At 40.1% G+C, this 18,498-nt stretch overlaps 1 protein-coding gene across 1 annotated transcript in view; it reads right to left on the bottom strand.

The window, feature by feature from the left end:
• The window catches only part of Brip1 (BRCA1 interacting helicase 1), a 109,488-nt gene that overhangs the window by 42,296 nt on the left and 48,694 nt on the right, over positions 1 to 18,498 (bottom strand). The window contains 3 exon segments of the mRNA XM_051179734.1: positions 13,280 to 13,441; positions 15,815 to 15,955; positions 16,062 to 16,227. Coding sequence (XP_051035691.1) covers positions 13,280 to 13,441; positions 15,815 to 15,955; positions 16,062 to 16,227 — 469 coding nt within the window.

Raw genomic sequence — 18,498 nt, forward strand, 5'->3', positions numbered from 1 at the left:
AAACACACACACACACACACACACACACACAAACACACACACCATGTGCAACACATCATATGCTCACACAGCACATGACACATACAGAGCATAACACACAATGCACAAATCACACACAATCACAACACACAGCACACGCAAACATTACATAAAATAAAATAAAGAAATAAATATTGCCTAGGTACTGGGGCATTAACATGTAAGACAGAGTCATTAGGTTTCAAAGTTTGAGACCAGCCTGGGCTACAGTGAGAGCCTGTCTTAAAAAGAACTCAAATTTGCTTTAATTAAACAGGAAGAACTCATTTAAACTCTCAAAAAAACTCTCAAAAAACAACTAAGAAGTTGTTACACTATTTTTTGTTTTTCAGGAAAAAAAAGAAGAGAGGAAAGAGAAAAGGAATGTAGAGAGACAGAAAATGAGAAAATAGTATTAGTATCTCCCTTATCAGTTCTTTGGACTTAAAGTTATAAACAGGATTAAAGTGAAAGCCTGGAAAAAGATACTCCTAATAAGTGGTGAGTATTCACACAATCCACACCAAACTAAACAGACAAGTCAAAAACTATCACAGAGACAAAAGTAAGACAATCTGTAAGGATAAAAGGCCAATTTGCCAAGAACATGCAACAAGTACACATTTATATCTGCCCACATAAGAAAACCCAAGTACTCTAAATGAATACTGACCGAACATAACAACATGGCAATGGGAGACTGAAATACCCACGCTTCAACAAATCAATACGATATCCAGACAGAAGATCAATAAGGAAATAGAAAACCTTAACAATCCCACAATCTGGAAGTCTAAAGAGGCATATATAGGACATCCTACAGAATGGCAGCAGAATGCTAATTCTTCTGAAATGCACACATCCATTGTATGTTAGATCACAAAATAGATCTTAACAAATTTAACAAGAGCCAGAAAGATGGCTCAGCAAATAAAAGCACTTGTCCCTGGGCTTGATGACTTGGATTCCATCCCTAGGATACACATGGTAGAGGGAAAGAACTAGTTCACCAAAGCTGTCCTTGGACCTTCACTATACACATCCACACTAAAAAAAAAAAAAAAAAAAATTAACAAGACCAAAATGACATCACATCTTTTCCAACCACAACAGAGTGAGACTAGAATTCAATAGAAAACTAATGACTTCAGGAAGATGTAGAAATTAAACAATATACTCCTGATCAGTGAGCATGAGTCAAAAGAGGAAATTAAAAAAAAGTTATGAGGCCAAGCGATAGTGGTGCACACCTTTAGTCCCAGCACTCAGGAGGCAGAGGCAGGTGGATCTCTGTGAGTTTGAGGCCAGCCTGGTCTATAGAGCGAGTGCCAGGATAGGCTCCAAAGCTACACAGAGAAATCCTGTCTCGAAAAACAAAACAAAACAAAAACAAAAAATGAAAAATAAGGTATGAAATTATATTGAAATCAATAAAAATAAAATACAACACACCAAAAGTAAGAAACACAACAAAAGGGTACTAAGGAAGAAGTGAATAGGTGAAACAAATGTCTACACTAAGAGAAATAAATCCTGAAATTCCAGCTACTTGGGAGGCTGAGGCAGAAGAATAGGTAGCAAGTTCAACATCTGCTTAGGCTACAAAGTGAGACGTCTCAAGATAACCAGTTTAAAAACTGCTCTACCTACCAGGTGGTGGTGATGCGTGCCTTAAGTCCCAGCACTTGGGAGGTGGAGGCAGCCTGGTCTACAAAGAGAGTTCCAGGACAGCGAGAGGGGAAAAAGTGCTCTACTTAGTGGAAGGACACTTGCCTAGCCATGTACAAAGCTTTGCGTTTGATACACTGCCACTACAGAGTGAAAAAAGTTAGTAAAGAAAACAAAGATTAGAACAGAAATAAAATAAAGGAGAGGAAAATGCTGAGTAACTGAACGAAATGAGAGTCAGTTTATAAAAAAGATCACCAATACTGATGAACTGACTAAGGAAAAGGATACGTCAACATTAAGAACTGTTTTAAAACGACATACGCATGTATGAATCCAAAAAGATGAATTTCAAAACTAAACATGTTGAGTAAAAAAAGCAAATAGTATTTCACTTAAAGTCCCATTTAAGAAAAAACTATTGGGGCAGCTAGAAGCCACCAGAGTGCCCGCCCTTGGGCAGCAGGTGCCACTACGATGAGATGGGAAAGACAGGTCACGTGGTGGAGAGAGGGGGAGAAAGAGTGGGGTGGTTCATGCACTGTGCAGAGTTGGATCTGGAGATGCTACAGTGGCGAGGACCATGCAAATATGAGGAACCTGCAAAGCACCTGAGGCCATGGTAATATGCAGGCCTGGCTACTGCCTAGGGCCATGTCTGTGTCCATAGCCCTACTGCATCTGGGGTCTGTGTTGATGTCTGAGGCCCACCCATGTTATCACCAAAGACCACAAGGATGTCTGTGGTCTGGGCTGCCATCTGAAGTCATGTTGATGTTCAAGCTGGCCCTGACCCTTGGGGGCCACAGGAGAGCTAGTCACTACAACAGCAGTAGCACAGGAGGGGGTGCAGGGATCTGGCTGACCAACTCAGCTACCATCCCAGTCCAGATTCAGGGCTTTTAGTTGGCTCACCCCAACATCTATCCCATCTAAGTGCTGCTGGAGTGCCTGAAGAGGCCTGTCCTGCCAAACCATTGATGCAGGATCTCCATGACACAGGGCAAAAGGAAGCTATCCCAGTATCAGTGGTGTAGCAGAAGCAAGGGGCCCTGAACCAGACTGACTCACTGCAATGAAGGTTTGTGAGTAAAGCTTTTTATACTGCATGACACACCATAGCTTCCAGTGTCACTATGATGATCGGATACGTGATGGAGAGGCAGGGATGGAGGAGTGGAGGGTATGAGTATGGCAGAACGAGATGAGACAGCTGTGACTGGTATGGGAGAAGGCAGTGACTGACGGAGGTTTCAAACCAATGACCAATCAAGAAGGAGAATAAAGAAAGGCAAAAACAAACACAAAACAAACAAAACCCCCACAAGTACAAAACCTGGGGCCAAAGTCTTCTATGAAAGAATATTCAAGTGATTAGCAAGATGACTACAGAGATGGAAGGGAGGAGTGATATATTAAAGTACACGAACTCAGGCCGGAGGTTTTTGTTGACGAGTTCCATTAGTCTCTCCTCTCCTCCCCTCCCCTCCCCTCCCCTTCTCTCCTCTCCTCTTTACTCTCTCCCTTTTCCCCCTAGCTTCTCCCTGACCCTCGGCTCTCTTCCTCCTTTTCAATACTTAGGTCTACAGCTTTCTCTGTTCTCACTGCAAGCGATACACAGCTTAATTGTTTCCCACTTGCCAGAGGAGTCTCCGGAGTGACTGGACACACAATTCAGTTGCTATGCCTCTAAAGTATCACAACTAGATACCCAGTAATCAAACAGCTTAAAGGAAAGTACTTGGACACAGACCTGCCTGTTTTTCAGGCTTACTACACGAGAAAAAACACAAGGTATTTCTAAGTTATTTTTATAGCTCATAAAAAGTAAATACTAGTCATATTCAGGGACTAGCTGATACACAATGACAGAGACAATTTAGTTTACCAACTGTTGTTCACATTGCTTGGATTCATTAGCCTTAGAGGCAAGTTTTTTAAAAAGTCACATCTCACCAATTAAAAGAATACTTTGGAATGCCTGTGTCTTATCTGGATATTGTCATTTCACTTTTTCAAGCTTCTTAAACCCAGTGTGTCACTAGGGAGGCAATAGTTAGAATCCTGCCTTTGTTCACTGTCCACAGCTTTTATGCAGCACCAGATGTTCAGCACATTAATAACACACTAACTCAGTCTCTTTTTGAAACTTTAGAAAGTGCAAATTGCATTAAGACCTCTTTGCCCTCATTACTGGTATTGTTACAACCCTAGCCCTTTGGAAAATGTTTTTTGGCATGTGTTTCTCTTCATAATATTGCCATTTACTCACTTTAATAGCCAGTACTCAAGTCCTAATGTATTTAATAGTCTTGCCTAAATAGACTATCTCATATAATCCTATTCACATAATTCGCTTCATAGGTAAAAATGTAATCATATTTTTCCATCTGAAGATGATTCTTTGCTATTCATTTCATGAGGTGTTAATATCTGAGGAACATTTTCTTTTATTCAGGTGATCTATATCTATGGGCAGTATGTTAGAAATAAGAGTACTTTTAAATACGAATAGAAATGAAAAATTAGTGGTTTTCCTAAATAACATGTTTAGGTACCATAAAATGAGTATAGCTTGAATTCTCAGTATTCAAATGTCAACTATAAAAAGACTCCAAAGAATCATTTTTTACATAAGCAGCTCCCCATGTGGTTACATTTGACTTAGTACTCTGATTTCAACATTTCAAGGTTAAATCTCAATGTATACATTCAGGAATACACTTGAGAAAGAATATGGGCAGATACTACCCCAAAGTGAATATAAGATTCACTGCAAATATGATAAAAAGAAAACACTATATAGTATAAAATTACTGTAATATACCAAACCAGCATATCACTAACTACATTCTAAACACTGTCCTTACATGTGGTGATATATTATTTATGATTTATTGAAGCTCACCTGAGGATTCAGAAAGTAAAGTCAGCCACGAGCTATAGAGGTTAGGAAGTGGTGGCACACACACACCTTTAATCCCAGGACTCAGGAGATAAAGGCAGATGGATCTCCGTGAGTGCAAGGCCACCCAGATCTACACAAGATTGATCCAGTCCAAAAGAGAAACAGCTCACACAAAGATAACCTCAGCACCTGGTATCACACACCTGTAATCCCAGCACGAGAGGGATACAAAAGATAGGAGCAGGGTCTTCAGTAGTCAGTACCAGTCATTCATTCTCCGGCCACATTGAGGAGAGGAAGACACTGAAGTCTCAGGATTCTCCAGCTGTGGAGAGGTTAGACTCTGAGGCTTGGTGAGAACTCATGGAGACAGGATCAGCCCTTTCAGCCTGAGGCAGAGGTAAGAAGCTAGTAGCTTGGCTGCTTTGCTTTTCTGAAGCTTGAACACCAATATCAGTCTCTGGGTCATTTATTTTTTGTGTTACACTTATACCCACAGATAAGTATAGTTCTCACCTCTCATTAAAGAAATGTCTCTTTACAACAGAGACCATTACAGAAAACCATAGCAAATCAAATTGCAGAGCTGTGGAGCACGGTATCAATGGATACATCTACAACACAACTCCTGTATCTCAGTCTTAGGGAACATTACAGAATGGGGAAGGGGGGTTAGAAATACAGTAAGAGCCAGAGGATCAGGGATATGCTGTGAGACTGTGTCTCCTAGAAATGTCAGAAACTACCCATAAAGTCTTACCAATATGACTGCTTAAGCAACAGCCAAAAGGACAACTGCAGACATTCCAAAATGGATGGTGACAGAACACAAGACCTCAATTCTATACAAAACTACAAACTACACAATGCTGAGAGCAGGAGAAATAGTCTTTCTCAAAAAAAAAAAAAAAAAAAAAAAAAAAGAGCAAAGAGCGCACTAATTATCTAATACCAAATGGTCATCTCTGAAAACACACAGTGATAATACACAGACTGAGCAGGTTATATTCAGGTAAATACATATACATGCATGTAACAACAATTAATGAAAAAAGATGCCATGAATTTGAAACAGAGTATGTTTGGAGGAGTTTATAGGAAGGTTTGAAGGAAAAGGAAAGGGAAAATGATATAATTATAATCTCAAAAATAAAATGTTTCTAAAATACTATAAAGAGACAGAGATTAACGTACATACGTACGTGTGTGTGAGTGTGTGTGTGTGTGTGTGTGTGTGTATGTATGTATGTATCTCACTACAGAAGTGCCAGGAACAAAGATTCAATCTTAGAAGCCTGGAGGCCACCCCTTAACCAAGCTATTTTAATTATTTACTAAAATGTGGTATATGTTCACCAACTATTTTCCAGTGACCACAGGAAAGAACCCAAGTGTGCAAATGTCTATGGTTAGGTAGCAGATAAGGTGAACAACTACATACACCTAACCTTTAATTGTCCAACCTACCTTACCACAACACTAAGGTCCAAACACCTAAAGATGTTTTTCTACTTAACACAGAAGAAATAGTGTTCTACCTGCAGAAATTTCAAACATATAAATAAGAAAAAAAAAAAAAAACTTGGATGTAATAATTTAGTTTCTCTTTTAGAATAGCTTAAAAATGGCAAATATCAAACTAGTAGCATTGCTAATTTCTCAACATAAAAATTGAATGTTAAATAATACATATAAAAAACTCTTAATAGAGACTGAACAGAAAAACTGTATTTTAATTCTTTATCTGTCATTCAGTGGTGAATGAAAAGATGTTCCTTAAGGAAAATGGGTCATACAACTTAGTCATCAAAATATAAAGGCACATCAAAGTCTGCAACAGAGAGAAAAAGATCCAAGCTTCTTTTGGCACCAGAGAATTTCTTTTCAAAGTTATTCCAAGGAATCTTTCCAGCTATAAAGAGAGTGCCAAGTCTTCCACCCATTCAACCCACAAACACGATCTCTCAGTGAACTTCTAAGGCAGGGGTGCTACCAAGTTAAACAATAGTGTTAAACCCGAACTGATCTTGGGGGAAGAATGGCATTCTTCACAAAACTTGGGATTTCAGCAGGCTCTAAAAACAACATGCATGAGAGGGGGTCAGAATGATGCTCTAACCTTAACCTTACATAAGTAATCCAGTTTAGAATTCAGAAAAAAATATCACCGAGACGTCTGCTTTGGGAGCTTCAGCCGTCTTTGTGTTTCTTCAATGAAAACCTGCAACCTCCTTTCAAGTATTCTTCCTTTCACACAGGCTAAGTTAATCGGTAACCGTGAGAAACTTTCTCTGGGCTGGAGAGATGGCTTGGCAGGTGAACACACTTGTTGCACAAGCCTGCTGATCTGAGGCTGATCTCCAACTCATGTAGGGTGGAAGGAGAGAAAAGACTTCACAGTTATTCTTTGACCTCCACATGTATATTGTGGCACGTGAACCCACCAGTACATATCATGTACATGTGTCTGTGCACAAACACACAATTAAGTAATGTTTTAAATTTAAGGCAAGTTCTGTGCCTTTGCTGATGCTGTCTCCTTAGTCTAGAATGCCATCCTCTCTACTCCCCAAGATGCCTGCAAGACACTTAGCTAAGTAAAACATCACTTTGGGTGAGTCTGTGAGGGTATATACAGACTCATAACTATGGTAGAAAAGCCACCCCAAATATGGCTCATACCATATAATAGACTGGGTGGGTGCCTAGATGGATACCAAGAAGGAAGAAGCCAACCACAGTAATCCTAACATTTCCTCTTTGCTTCCTGCAAATAGCTTTCCTCTGCTATGACCTTTTCTATTCCTATACTCCAGTGGCCCCAAAACAATGCAGGTGGACAGCTATGGACTGAACCCTCTGAAACCATGAGCACAAATAAGTCTCCCTCTTTCTAAACAGCTTCCCTTAGGCATTGGTCATGACGAGGAAATAAATACTGACTAACATCCCCACATCCACAAGAGGAAACTCCGACTCCTTCTTACCATGCCTGGGGCTGTATGGATTTATAGGTGACTATTTTATACTGTAACAAAACAGAAACCTCAAAGAGACAGTAACTGGTTCATGTTTGAATCTTTTTTGTTTTGTTTGTTTTCTGAAACTGGGTCTCTCTATGTAACCCTGGCTCTCCTGGAGCTTGGCATGTAGACCAGGCTGGCCTGAAGGAAATTCTAATACAGACTTTGCCTGTTGCATGTTCAGGGTTAAACTCCATTGGAAGGACTGTACATCTGGTAAGTTTAGTCACTGTGCTGTGTGTCTGACATTATGAAACTTAAGTGGAAAAAAAATGCAATTTTCCGCAAATGTATAAGAGCCTGAACCTCATCACCACCTGCCTTACGATAAGAGAAAAGCAAAACACATTAAAAATGACTAATTTTTGTGAAACTCAATTGACAACTAAGGTGAGAGCAAACTGCCATCCGGACACTGAGCAAAAGGCACATACATAAAATTGCAACTGAGGTGTGTTTAGTAGGAGCAATAAACTAAAAGCATAAGCAGACAAAAACAGCTGAAAGATGACTTTGAGAAACTGCTGGGGACAAATGTAGATTGACTGAATGAAGGCAAGAAACTCCAGGGGTGGTAGTCTGGGGAGACTCTCACATACTTGAAGCTCTTACTTCCAGGAACCCCATAGCTCTGACAATAAATAGCCAAGAAAAACCTTGTTCTTGACAAGAAGATGGGAGAGTAACCATTTTAAAGTAGGCTCCAAGCATCTCCCATAACTAAGGCCAGTACACTACTAAGAGAGACTTTATAAGAGCTTCATCCCACATACAGGAGGGAAAATTACCTAAAATCCAGGTCCCTCCAGACGCCTGTCTCATCTAATGAGACCAGTGAAGAACTGAAAGCACTTGGAAGGTCACAGTGCTGGAACAGTGCCACTAAAAGATGACACCATGGAAGGTCAGATGACGCTCCCCTCCCTAACTTTCTTCCCCTACACCTACCACTGCAGCAGGACTCCAGTGTAACAGCCCGGAATGACAGCCCTAGACTGACTCTCAGAATCTAGGACAGGGGAAGCGTAGTTTCCTGGGAGTGCATAGCACATTTGAAATCCTGGATCAGGTAACTTTACAGAGTAACTCAAGGCCACATTAAGAATTGAAAAGCTGCTGGGCATGGTGGCACACACCTTTAATCCTAGCACTCAGGAGGCAGAGATAGGTAGATCTCTCAGAATTTGAAGTCAGCCTGGCCTATATAGAAAACTCTAGGGCAGCCAGGGCTACATAATGAGACCTGTCTTGAAATACCAAAAAGAATTTAAAAGCACTGGCATAGATAATTACTTAAGTAAACTTAAAAGGCAGTGTAAGTTAGTGTCTGTAACTCTTCTCCTGATTTCTATAACAGTAAAGCAAGAGGGACAAAGCTAGAAGAATCAAAGTTTTGCATATTACTGAAAATAAATTAGCACATACACCCCCCAAGGGTTTTAACATGGGTACATGTCTGTTACCCCAGCATCTGGAAAGCTGAGGCAGAGGACTGCCCCAAGGCCAGACAAGTCTACATATACAGTTCCAATTGGCCAGAACTACAGAGGGAGAATAAGTCTTAGATAAATGAAGAAACAGGCCAAGGGAATCAAAATGGTACATTAGAAAATTTTACCTGGCACACTAGAAAACACCCAGTTAGCACAGAAGGGAAAGAAACATCAGACACAAAGAAAACAAACAGCAAACAGTGTTCATTATCGATGCCCCATTAGTAATTGCATTGCACGTAAACCAAATAAACGTTCCTGTAAAAATACAGACCAGGAGAATTGGATTTAAAAAAGAAACAACTATATATTGTTTACAAATGGTACACTTAACATTCAAAATACAAATACACTGAACTAGGCGAGTTCTCTACTGTGCTAAAGCCACAACCCTTAAAGTACAAAGTATTGTCCAGCCATTAAAAAACACATTGACATTCTACCACAAAGAACTCTGCAAACACGCTAAGCCAAGAATCCAAACACAAAAGGTCCCTTGCTACATAATTTCAGTTATATGGGAATGCCAAAGGAGGCAGGCCCTGTAAAAGCAGAAACTAGGAAAGTGTTTACAGAGGATAGGAGGTGGAGCTAGATAGTGACTATTAATGATTGTAAGGAATTTCCTTTTGTAGTGAGAAAAAAATATTTTGTGATTAGATAGTCATGATTACTCACAATTTTGTGAATGTATGAGTAACTACTGAGTTCTACGCTTTATTTTTCAGATTTATTTTTTATGTATGAGTGTTTCCCCTGCATATATATCTATGAACCGAGTGTCTGATGTTCATAGAGGTCAGAAGGCATCGGATCTTGTGGAACTAGAGTTACAAATGTAAGTTACCTTGTGGGTGCTGGAAGCTGAACACAGTCCTCTGCAAGAGCAATAGGTGCTCTCAATCACTGAGACACATATCTCTACCCTCAAAGGTTTTCTTATTTATTTATTTCTAGGGCAACATGTGAAATAGGAAAAATTAATAAAAGTCTAAAAAAACAGAGACTTCAAAGCCCATATAGGAAAAAGAAAACTTACAATCTCCTCTGAACCCTTAAGGGCAGCCTGACAGATAAGGCTAAACAAAGGATTGGGTAGTAACAGAGGCCTGAGACCAGGTAACATACCCTAGCTGTATCAACATTTCTCTGTCCTAAAGACCAGATAGCCATCAACTCACAGTTGTAAAAATCCCTGGCCTGGGACTGGAGAGATGGCTCAGAGGTTAGGAACACTGGCTACTCTTCCAGAGGTCCTGAGTTCAATTCCTAGCACCTGGCTCACAACCATCTGTAATGAGATCTGGTGCTCTCTTCTGGCCTGCAGGGATACATGCAGGAGAAACTATGTATGTATAATAAATAAATAAATCTTAAAAAAAAAAAAAAGTCATCCCTGGCTCAGGAGATAATTAGCAAACTTATTTCCCCTACAATATCCTGCTGAATTGTATCCTCCCTAAAAATACAGTTATTGTTTTATCCTATGCAACCACAGAAGCTTTGTAATCTCCAGACTTTCAATCTTTTAGACTTTCCCACCCCCAGCTGTAAGCTGTATTCTGCTTGCTCCCGAGCGGGCAGAATCCTTGCTGCAGCTTGCCAATAAAGAAACCTTTGTTCTTGCATTCAGTAAGTCACCTCCTCAGTGGTGGATTTTTTGGGGTCCCGAGATCTTGGCATAACATGTTTGTGTCTGCATGAGTTTATGTGCACTACATTCACCAAGTGTCTGCAGACCAGAGAGCATCATATTCTCGTGCCATTGGTGCTGGGAATGGAGGACAGGTCTTTTAAGAGAGCAGTAGGCACTCTTAACCATTAAACTACCTCTCCAGCCCTGAGTTCTTACTTCAAAGGAGTGAATTATATGGTTGGAACTTATACAAAAATAATCCCCCCTTTTTTTCTTCCCAAGACAGGGTTTCTCTGTGTAGCCCTGGCTGTCCTTGAACTCAGAGATCCGCCTGCCTTTGCCTCCTAAGAGCTGAGACTAAAGGCATGTGCCCAGATACCCCACTGTAAAAGAACTTTAAAAAAAAAAAAATCTGTTAGTTTCTTTGTTCAAAATAGATAGCTAAAGTGTGTGTGTGTGTGTGTGTGTGTGTGTGTGTGTGTGTGTGTGTGGTGAGAGAGAGAGAGAGAGAGAGAGAGAGAGAGAGAGAGAGAGAGAGAGAGAGAGAGAGAATTACTTTGGCTTATAGTTCATAGTTTTGGAGGGTTTAATCCATGCCTGCTTGGCCTCATGCACTTGGGCAGAACATCACAGCAAGAGGAATGTGTGCCATGGGGGCTAAAAGGAAACAAGAGACAGGGAGAGGCCTACTAGGCCTCACCTCCTAATGTTTTAAAAACCTTCAATTGCATCTCCAACTGGAGACCAAGTGTCCAAAACATGTGCCCTTAGGGGGTAATTTCACTTTAGGATAATAACATTCCACTCCTATTTCTCCAATACTCATAGCCATGTCATAACACAAAATGCAATTAGTTCACCCCTAAGGGACTACAGTCTTAACAGTTTCAACATTGTTCAAAAATTCAAATTCAAAGTTTCCCCTAATAGTCAGGCAATCTTAGCTATAAGCACCTACAAAAATTGTAAAAACCAAGTAAAAACTGTCAACATACACAACCATGAGTTACAATTCATACTACAAATGGGAGGAATTTAGACATCAAAAGAAAGGATGTAACTCAGACAGAACAGAAATGTTAAATTTCCATGTCCTATACCTGGGACACAATGATGCCAGCTCCAAAGGCTTTAGGCAACTCCAATCTGATGGTCCCGCTGTCTGCAGCCCACATGGCCTCTGGCTTGGCTGGTTCTACCCATGTGACTGGCTATCTTTGGCAAGTGTTGTTCTTTGAGTCTCCTCAAACATCTTGGGGTTTCCACTGTAGCTCAGACTTTACACTCTTATCTGCACACATCTCCTCCTCAGAGACTGCCCAAGGGATGCAACTCTGTTCACATCTGCCTTACTTCCCAGAACTTATTTTGAAAAGACAGGTAGGTGGAAGAGGCCAGATGTGGCAGCTCATGCCTGTAATCTTAGCATCTGGGAAGCAAAGTCAAGAGAATCACAAGTTCAAGGCCAACTTGGTCAAGAACCTGTCTCAAAGGATGTAGTGGGGCTTCAGTGAACAACTACTTGCATAGCATACACAAAGTCTCTGGGTACAATTACCAGCGCCACAAGAAAACAAAAACAATCACAAACAAAAAACACCCAAGCATGGAAGGATTCATGACAATGCAGCCTTGCATTTCTTGTGCCTACAAAATGAACATCAAATCAGTAAATGTAGCCATGGTCTGCTGCCAGCTGACCATGAGAGCAGTGGGCTCTGAGAGGTTGTGTGGCAGAGAAGACACTTTCTCAGGCACCCTTTCTTGAGCAGTGCTGTCTTCTAAAGACCAAGTTTTTCAGATGGGTTGAAATTTCTACTTCCTAGAACCTAGCTAATTTTAGCCTGGTTTACGTGGGAATCAAGAGTCTTTCTTTCCATGAATTTAAATGTGCTCATTTTCTGACTGAACTGAGCATTTTTCAACTTTCAACTACACTTTCTGCCCCCAGTCTACACTGTAAGCCTCTCATTGCAAAGCTTCCAAGAATAAAATGCCAGAGCCTGAAAGCAATTCTGTCTTGAAATTTCTCTACCAAATTCATTTCTCCATTACTGTCACAGTCAGACAAAAGCCTCAGCTCTAGTCCAATTCCCATCACTGTCTCTATTTCTAGTTAGGCATTCTGGTCTTCTGAGCCCCCACCGGAACTGTTCATTGAGCTGCTTCCAAATGTCTCCTACAAAACAACTTCAGAGGATGAAGACTCACATGATCAGATTCAGGCAAATCAATTACCTGGTTCTCTGATACCACTTTTCTATGTTAGCTTTTTTTTTTTTTTTTTTTTTTTTTTAATGAAGCTATGGCTAAACTACCTGAGAGAATTTAAAATGAGGAAGATTTCTTTAAGCTCCTGGTTTCAGAGGTTGCCTGGCTTTATGTGCTTGGGCAGAACCTCCAGGCAACCATCATCAAATAACATGATACTGCAAGAATCATAATTACCTTGTTTCTCATGGTAATCCTATATCTTTTTCAGAGGCAAAAAAAAAAAGAAAGAAAGAAAAGAAAAAAGTAAAAAACTCCTTACCTTGTAAGATGGCAAAAAACACAAAATTCCTTGGCTCACAGTCTGGCACACAGATAACAAAAGCATTCCCACTTCATCCTGGAACTCAAATGTTTCGGTATGCTGGAAGGTAGCACAGAGATTCCGACCTTGAGGGCCTGAGCCAACAGTACCAACCCAAACCTAGAAATAAATATCTTAGTATTAGAGTTATGCCAAAATAAAGCAGGAAAATTAATATTTAGTCGGGAGTGATTTAGATGAACAAAATAACTTAGCAGAAATTTATTTTGAAACTAGATATCTTCTTTAATATCTTTAGTTAAGTGAATAGAATGCACCTTTCAAAATCAAATTATTATAACTCTTGGAAAATATTGTGATCCTCACAGTAACTACAAACATCTAACCATCGGCAACTCCAGTTCCAGGGACTCTTTTGTCCTCTACAGGCACATGGTATTTACACATCCAGGCAAAACACTCAAGTACATAAAATTTAAAAACAAACAAACAAACAAAAAACCCAGTATAGATGGAACTAGAAAAAACCATCCTGAGTGAGGTAACTCACTAGAAAGACAAACATGGTATGTATTCACTCATAAGTGGATATCAGATGTAAAGCAAAGGATAACCAGACTACAATTCACAGCTCCAGAGAAGCTAGGTAACAAGGAGGACCCTAAGAAGGGGAATTAGATGAGATCTATGGGTCAAACTGGGGGGTGAGGATGGGGGCTTTAGGGGGAGGGAAGGTAGGAAGGAGGAGAGAAGAGCGGGAGAGAACAAGATGGCCGAGGCAGGGAGGGATTCAGTAGAAGAACAATGAAAGAGATATCTTAATAGAGAGAGCCACTATGAGCTTAGGGGGGAAACCTGATGCTAGGGTAACTCCCAAGAATTCACAAGGAGGGTCCCAGCTAAGACTCCTAGCAATAGTAGAGATGATGCCTGAACTGGCCTACCCCTGTAATCAGATTGATGAATACCCCAACTATCATCATAGAGCCCTCATCCAGTAAATGATGGAATCAGATGCAGAGATCCACAATCAAGAATCAGGCCAAGCTCTGGGAATCCAGTTGAGGAGAGGGAGAAGATAATATATGAGCAAGGAAGGTCAAGATGGTGATGGAGAAATCTACAGAGACAGCTGAACCACACTCATGGAATCTCATGAACTCTAAACCTACAAATGTGGAGACCCAACTAGGCCCTCCATATGTGGGAGACAGTTGTGAAGCTTGAACTAGCTGAGGGGCTCCTGGCACTAGGAGTCAAAAAAAGTCTGAAACAATACATTGGGGCCACACTCCTCTACCATGCATTAATGCTGAGCATGGCATCCCACCATAGGGAATGGGTTCCAACAAGCTACCTCATGTCCCAGGATTATATTGTGGTCCCTACTGCCACTGAGCATAGCATCCCACCCTAAGGAATGGACTCCAATAAGCTAGCTCATGTACCAGGTTTGTATCATGGTTCTACTGCAAAGGCTCCAAAGCAATACAGAGAAATCCTGTCTCGAAAGACAGAGAGAGAGAGAGAGAGAGAGAGAGAGAGAGAGAGAGAGAGAGAGAGAGAGAGAGAGATGACTACTTTAAATTACATCATAAAAAGAAACAGAGCCAGGCGCATACCTACAAGCTCAGCATCTGAAAGGTGGTTGTTAGTATTCAGGCACCTGTACTGGCCTGGCCTTGGGGTTCTGACAGGATACGCCTTTAGCTGCAGCCACTAAGAGCACCACCTGTGCACATTCACTGTTCCTCTTTAAAAGGTCCCTGCCCAGCTCCCATCCTTCTCTTTCTCTACCTCTCTCTGTCACCCCCCCCCCTTCTTCCCTTTCCTGTTGCTCCTGTCTCCGGAGGCCAGTTTCCTCCACTCCTCTCTCCCCCTTTTATGATCCCTTTCCCTAATAAAACAAACAAACAAACAAACAAACAACAACAAACCCTCTGCTTGAACCCTATCTTTCTCTCTTGAGCCACTTTTCTTAAATTACAACAGCAGTGGCTGGAAGATCAGGAGTTTAAAGTCATCCTTGACTATAACCTGAACCATAAAAGACACTGTCTAAAGAAAACAAAAAGGTGATGGAGAGATGGTTCATTGATTAAGAATGTGTACTGTTCTTACAGAAGACTTTGGTTCTCATAACCCACATCACCTGGTTCACAAATGCTTGCACCTTCAGTTCTAGGGATGCCTCTTCTGGCCCATGCAGGCATCTGCATGAACCCAGTACACATATGCTCGTGAAGGTACACCAAACACCAATTTTAAATATGAGTAAATAAAATAAGAATATTCTACAGTCTAATGGGAAAAACGAAATAAATATAACAAATAGGAACTATAGTAGAAAAGTGAATATTCTCTTGTTTTTAGATTTCATAGAGAAACTAAAACTTCCTCAGATGAGGGATTTTCAGTAGTCATTGAGTCCAGAGTGACAGAGCTGCCAGGGTAGCATCAGGGTTTCCTTCCAACCAAATTATACTCGGTGAAAGGACTGAGAGCTTCAACAAAATCAAGCAGAGAACTCACCTGTGAGTTACTGATGACATGGTTAGCCTCTAGTTGGATGTTAAATGTAACTCCAAGCTCAGATGAAAAGGATTTCAGAGGTGACAGTGTCCCTGATGTTAGAACAATGGTTCGTACTTTGTCATTAATATCTGAAAAGGCCTACACGGAAACATGGAAAAAAATGAGATCATTTTTTTAAAGAGACAAGTACAGTCACTAAATTGTTGGTTCTGGTCAAGGTAAGTTTGCACTAGAGTGAGCTTACCACAGCTGGATTTAAGCACCAAAAGTTTAGCGAATTAACTCCAATTTTCTGTCGTGAATGCTTCTTATTTTTTGGTAGGGCCAAGACCCCATTTTTATCAAGAATAGCAATCTGATTTGTCCACGAGTAAGTTTGTTGAATGGCAATTTTATAATCATCTGCAAATCTAAATGCAAATACAATGCTAATTGAATGACAAAGCATTATAAAACAATGGTCAAGCTACATACTATCAAACCTGATAGTTGTAAAACAGCCTGCTATGCCTTCCCACACAAAGGAAATGCAGCCCCCATCACTAAAGTCAGTAATTCTAATGTAAATTATAAAATCACAGAACTCAATAAATTCTTACAAGAAATATTAAATTATCTAACTGGCTAATCTCATTAGCCACTTTCAAATTTCACTTTAAACATGACATAAGCCATGGCAGAACCAGAACTCACTTCATGCCTTCTAACTCCCAACTCAAGCCTTTGAACCTTATATTACTTAACTGTCACAGTTATTAAGTAGAAAACCTAAATTATGGTTAAAGTCAAGGACAAGTTATGCTTTATACTGTGTGAGTAAATAGGTAATTTTAAGGAAAGTTATAAAAGTGTTAGCAATTAAAATTATGAAATTTAAAAAACTTTTTCATTTGATTTGTGTATGTGTGGGGACATGCCTGTTCCAGGGTGTGTGCATGCCTGGACATTCATATCGAGGTCAGTGGACAACTTGCAAGAGCCAGTCAGTGCTATGGTGGTTTCAGAGATCAAAGTTGGGTCCTTAGTCTTGATGGCAAGCACCTTTACCTGCTAAGCCATCTTACTGACCTGAATTATAAAAATTTCAAGTTAAAATTTGGGTCTTCATCTTGAGTTTCTTTTTATGAGGTTACTGAATCAACACAAATGATCCCATCCCAATCTGTACCACTAAGAATCTATAAAATGCCTAGGCTTACTCAGGGTAAAATGTAGCATTCTCAACTATGCTCTCATGACATTTCACCCCCAATTTCACCTTTGGAGAGAGCAGATCTCTAAGTTCAAGTCAAGACTCCGTAATTATGAAGAGAATTTAATAATAATAATAAAAAAGATAAATCCCAAAACTATAAAACTCTAAGGTACATTTAAAAAGAGAGAAGATAAATAAATCAGACTTCATAACTAAAAACATTTTACTCAACTGGGCGGCTCACATATATAATCCCAGCACTCAGGAGGCTAAGGCAGGACAACCAAAAGTGTTAAGAAAGCCTTGACTACACAGTGAGACCAAACCCCTCCAAAACCAAACCAGAACAAAACAAAAATGTTCTTAGGTTAAAAAAAATGACACGGTCAAGATGTGAAAAGACAACCCCAACACAGTAAAAATGACCTGTAAAGCATCTTTCTGTCTGACAGAGGATTAATATCCCAATTATGTGAATATCTACAATCAACAAGTAAAAGAATCAAGTCAACTGAAAATGGACAGTAGACTTTAAGTAGATTATTTCTACAAAGAAGACACACAATTGACCAACAGGTACACAGAGTCAAAGGAGCATTAGTCACCAGGAAACACACATCAAAACCATGAGGAAGAATCACTTCATACCCATTAAGAGGACTATTACTTAAAAAAAAAAAAGATACTAAATGAAGTAAGTAAAACCTTAAAGAGGCAAACATTGAATGCCTGCTTATGTCTGAAGTAACAAGAAAGAACAAACTGAAAGGAGAAATTACTAGGAACGGTAACAAGGAGAGCAATTGCTTTATATGTGTAAAATCCTTGCCTGGAACGATAAAACTTCCTGAAAATGAATGGTGGGGATGACTGCACCCTACAGCAGTGCTCATGGTACTGGTTAAGATGGTAGTTTCATGTATGCTTGACATGGTAATATAATTTTAACACTCAAAAATCCTGGAAGCTGGTAGAACTATAACTACAAGCTGGGCACAGTGACACAGGCCTGTGATCCCAGCACTGGGGAGGTGAAGGCAGGGGGACCAAGAGTTCAAGGTTGAGCCAGGCAGAGACAGCAAACTTTAACCTCAGCAATTGGGAGGCAGAGGCAGGCAGGGCCTTTGTGAGTTCAAGGCTAGCCTGGTCTACAAAGCAAGTTCCAGGACAGTTAGAGTTGCCTTGAAAACAAAACAACAAAGAAAGGAGTTCAAGGCCATCCTCTTCTGTGTAGTGAGTTTGAGGCTAGCCTGGAATACATGGACAAAAATAAAAATAAACAAAGCATACAAAGAAAGAGACTTTCAAATACTGACAGACACAGACCAAAATTATACTTACAAGAAAATGAAGATTCTTAAACTTAGCACAGGAGGACCAAAAGTCAAAGAGTTAATTAAATGCACTTACTTACTGATTTCAATATTTATTTTCATTAATGAGAAAAAGACTCATTTCAATGGACCTGAGTCTGTGTCAATAAGAA

This window comes from Phodopus roborovskii, unplaced genomic scaffold (assembly GCF_943737965.1).
Source record: "Phodopus roborovskii unplaced genomic scaffold, PHOROB, whole genome shotgun sequence".
In the NCBI taxonomy this organism is placed as follows: domain Eukaryota; kingdom Metazoa; phylum Chordata; class Mammalia; order Rodentia; family Cricetidae; genus Phodopus; species Phodopus roborovskii.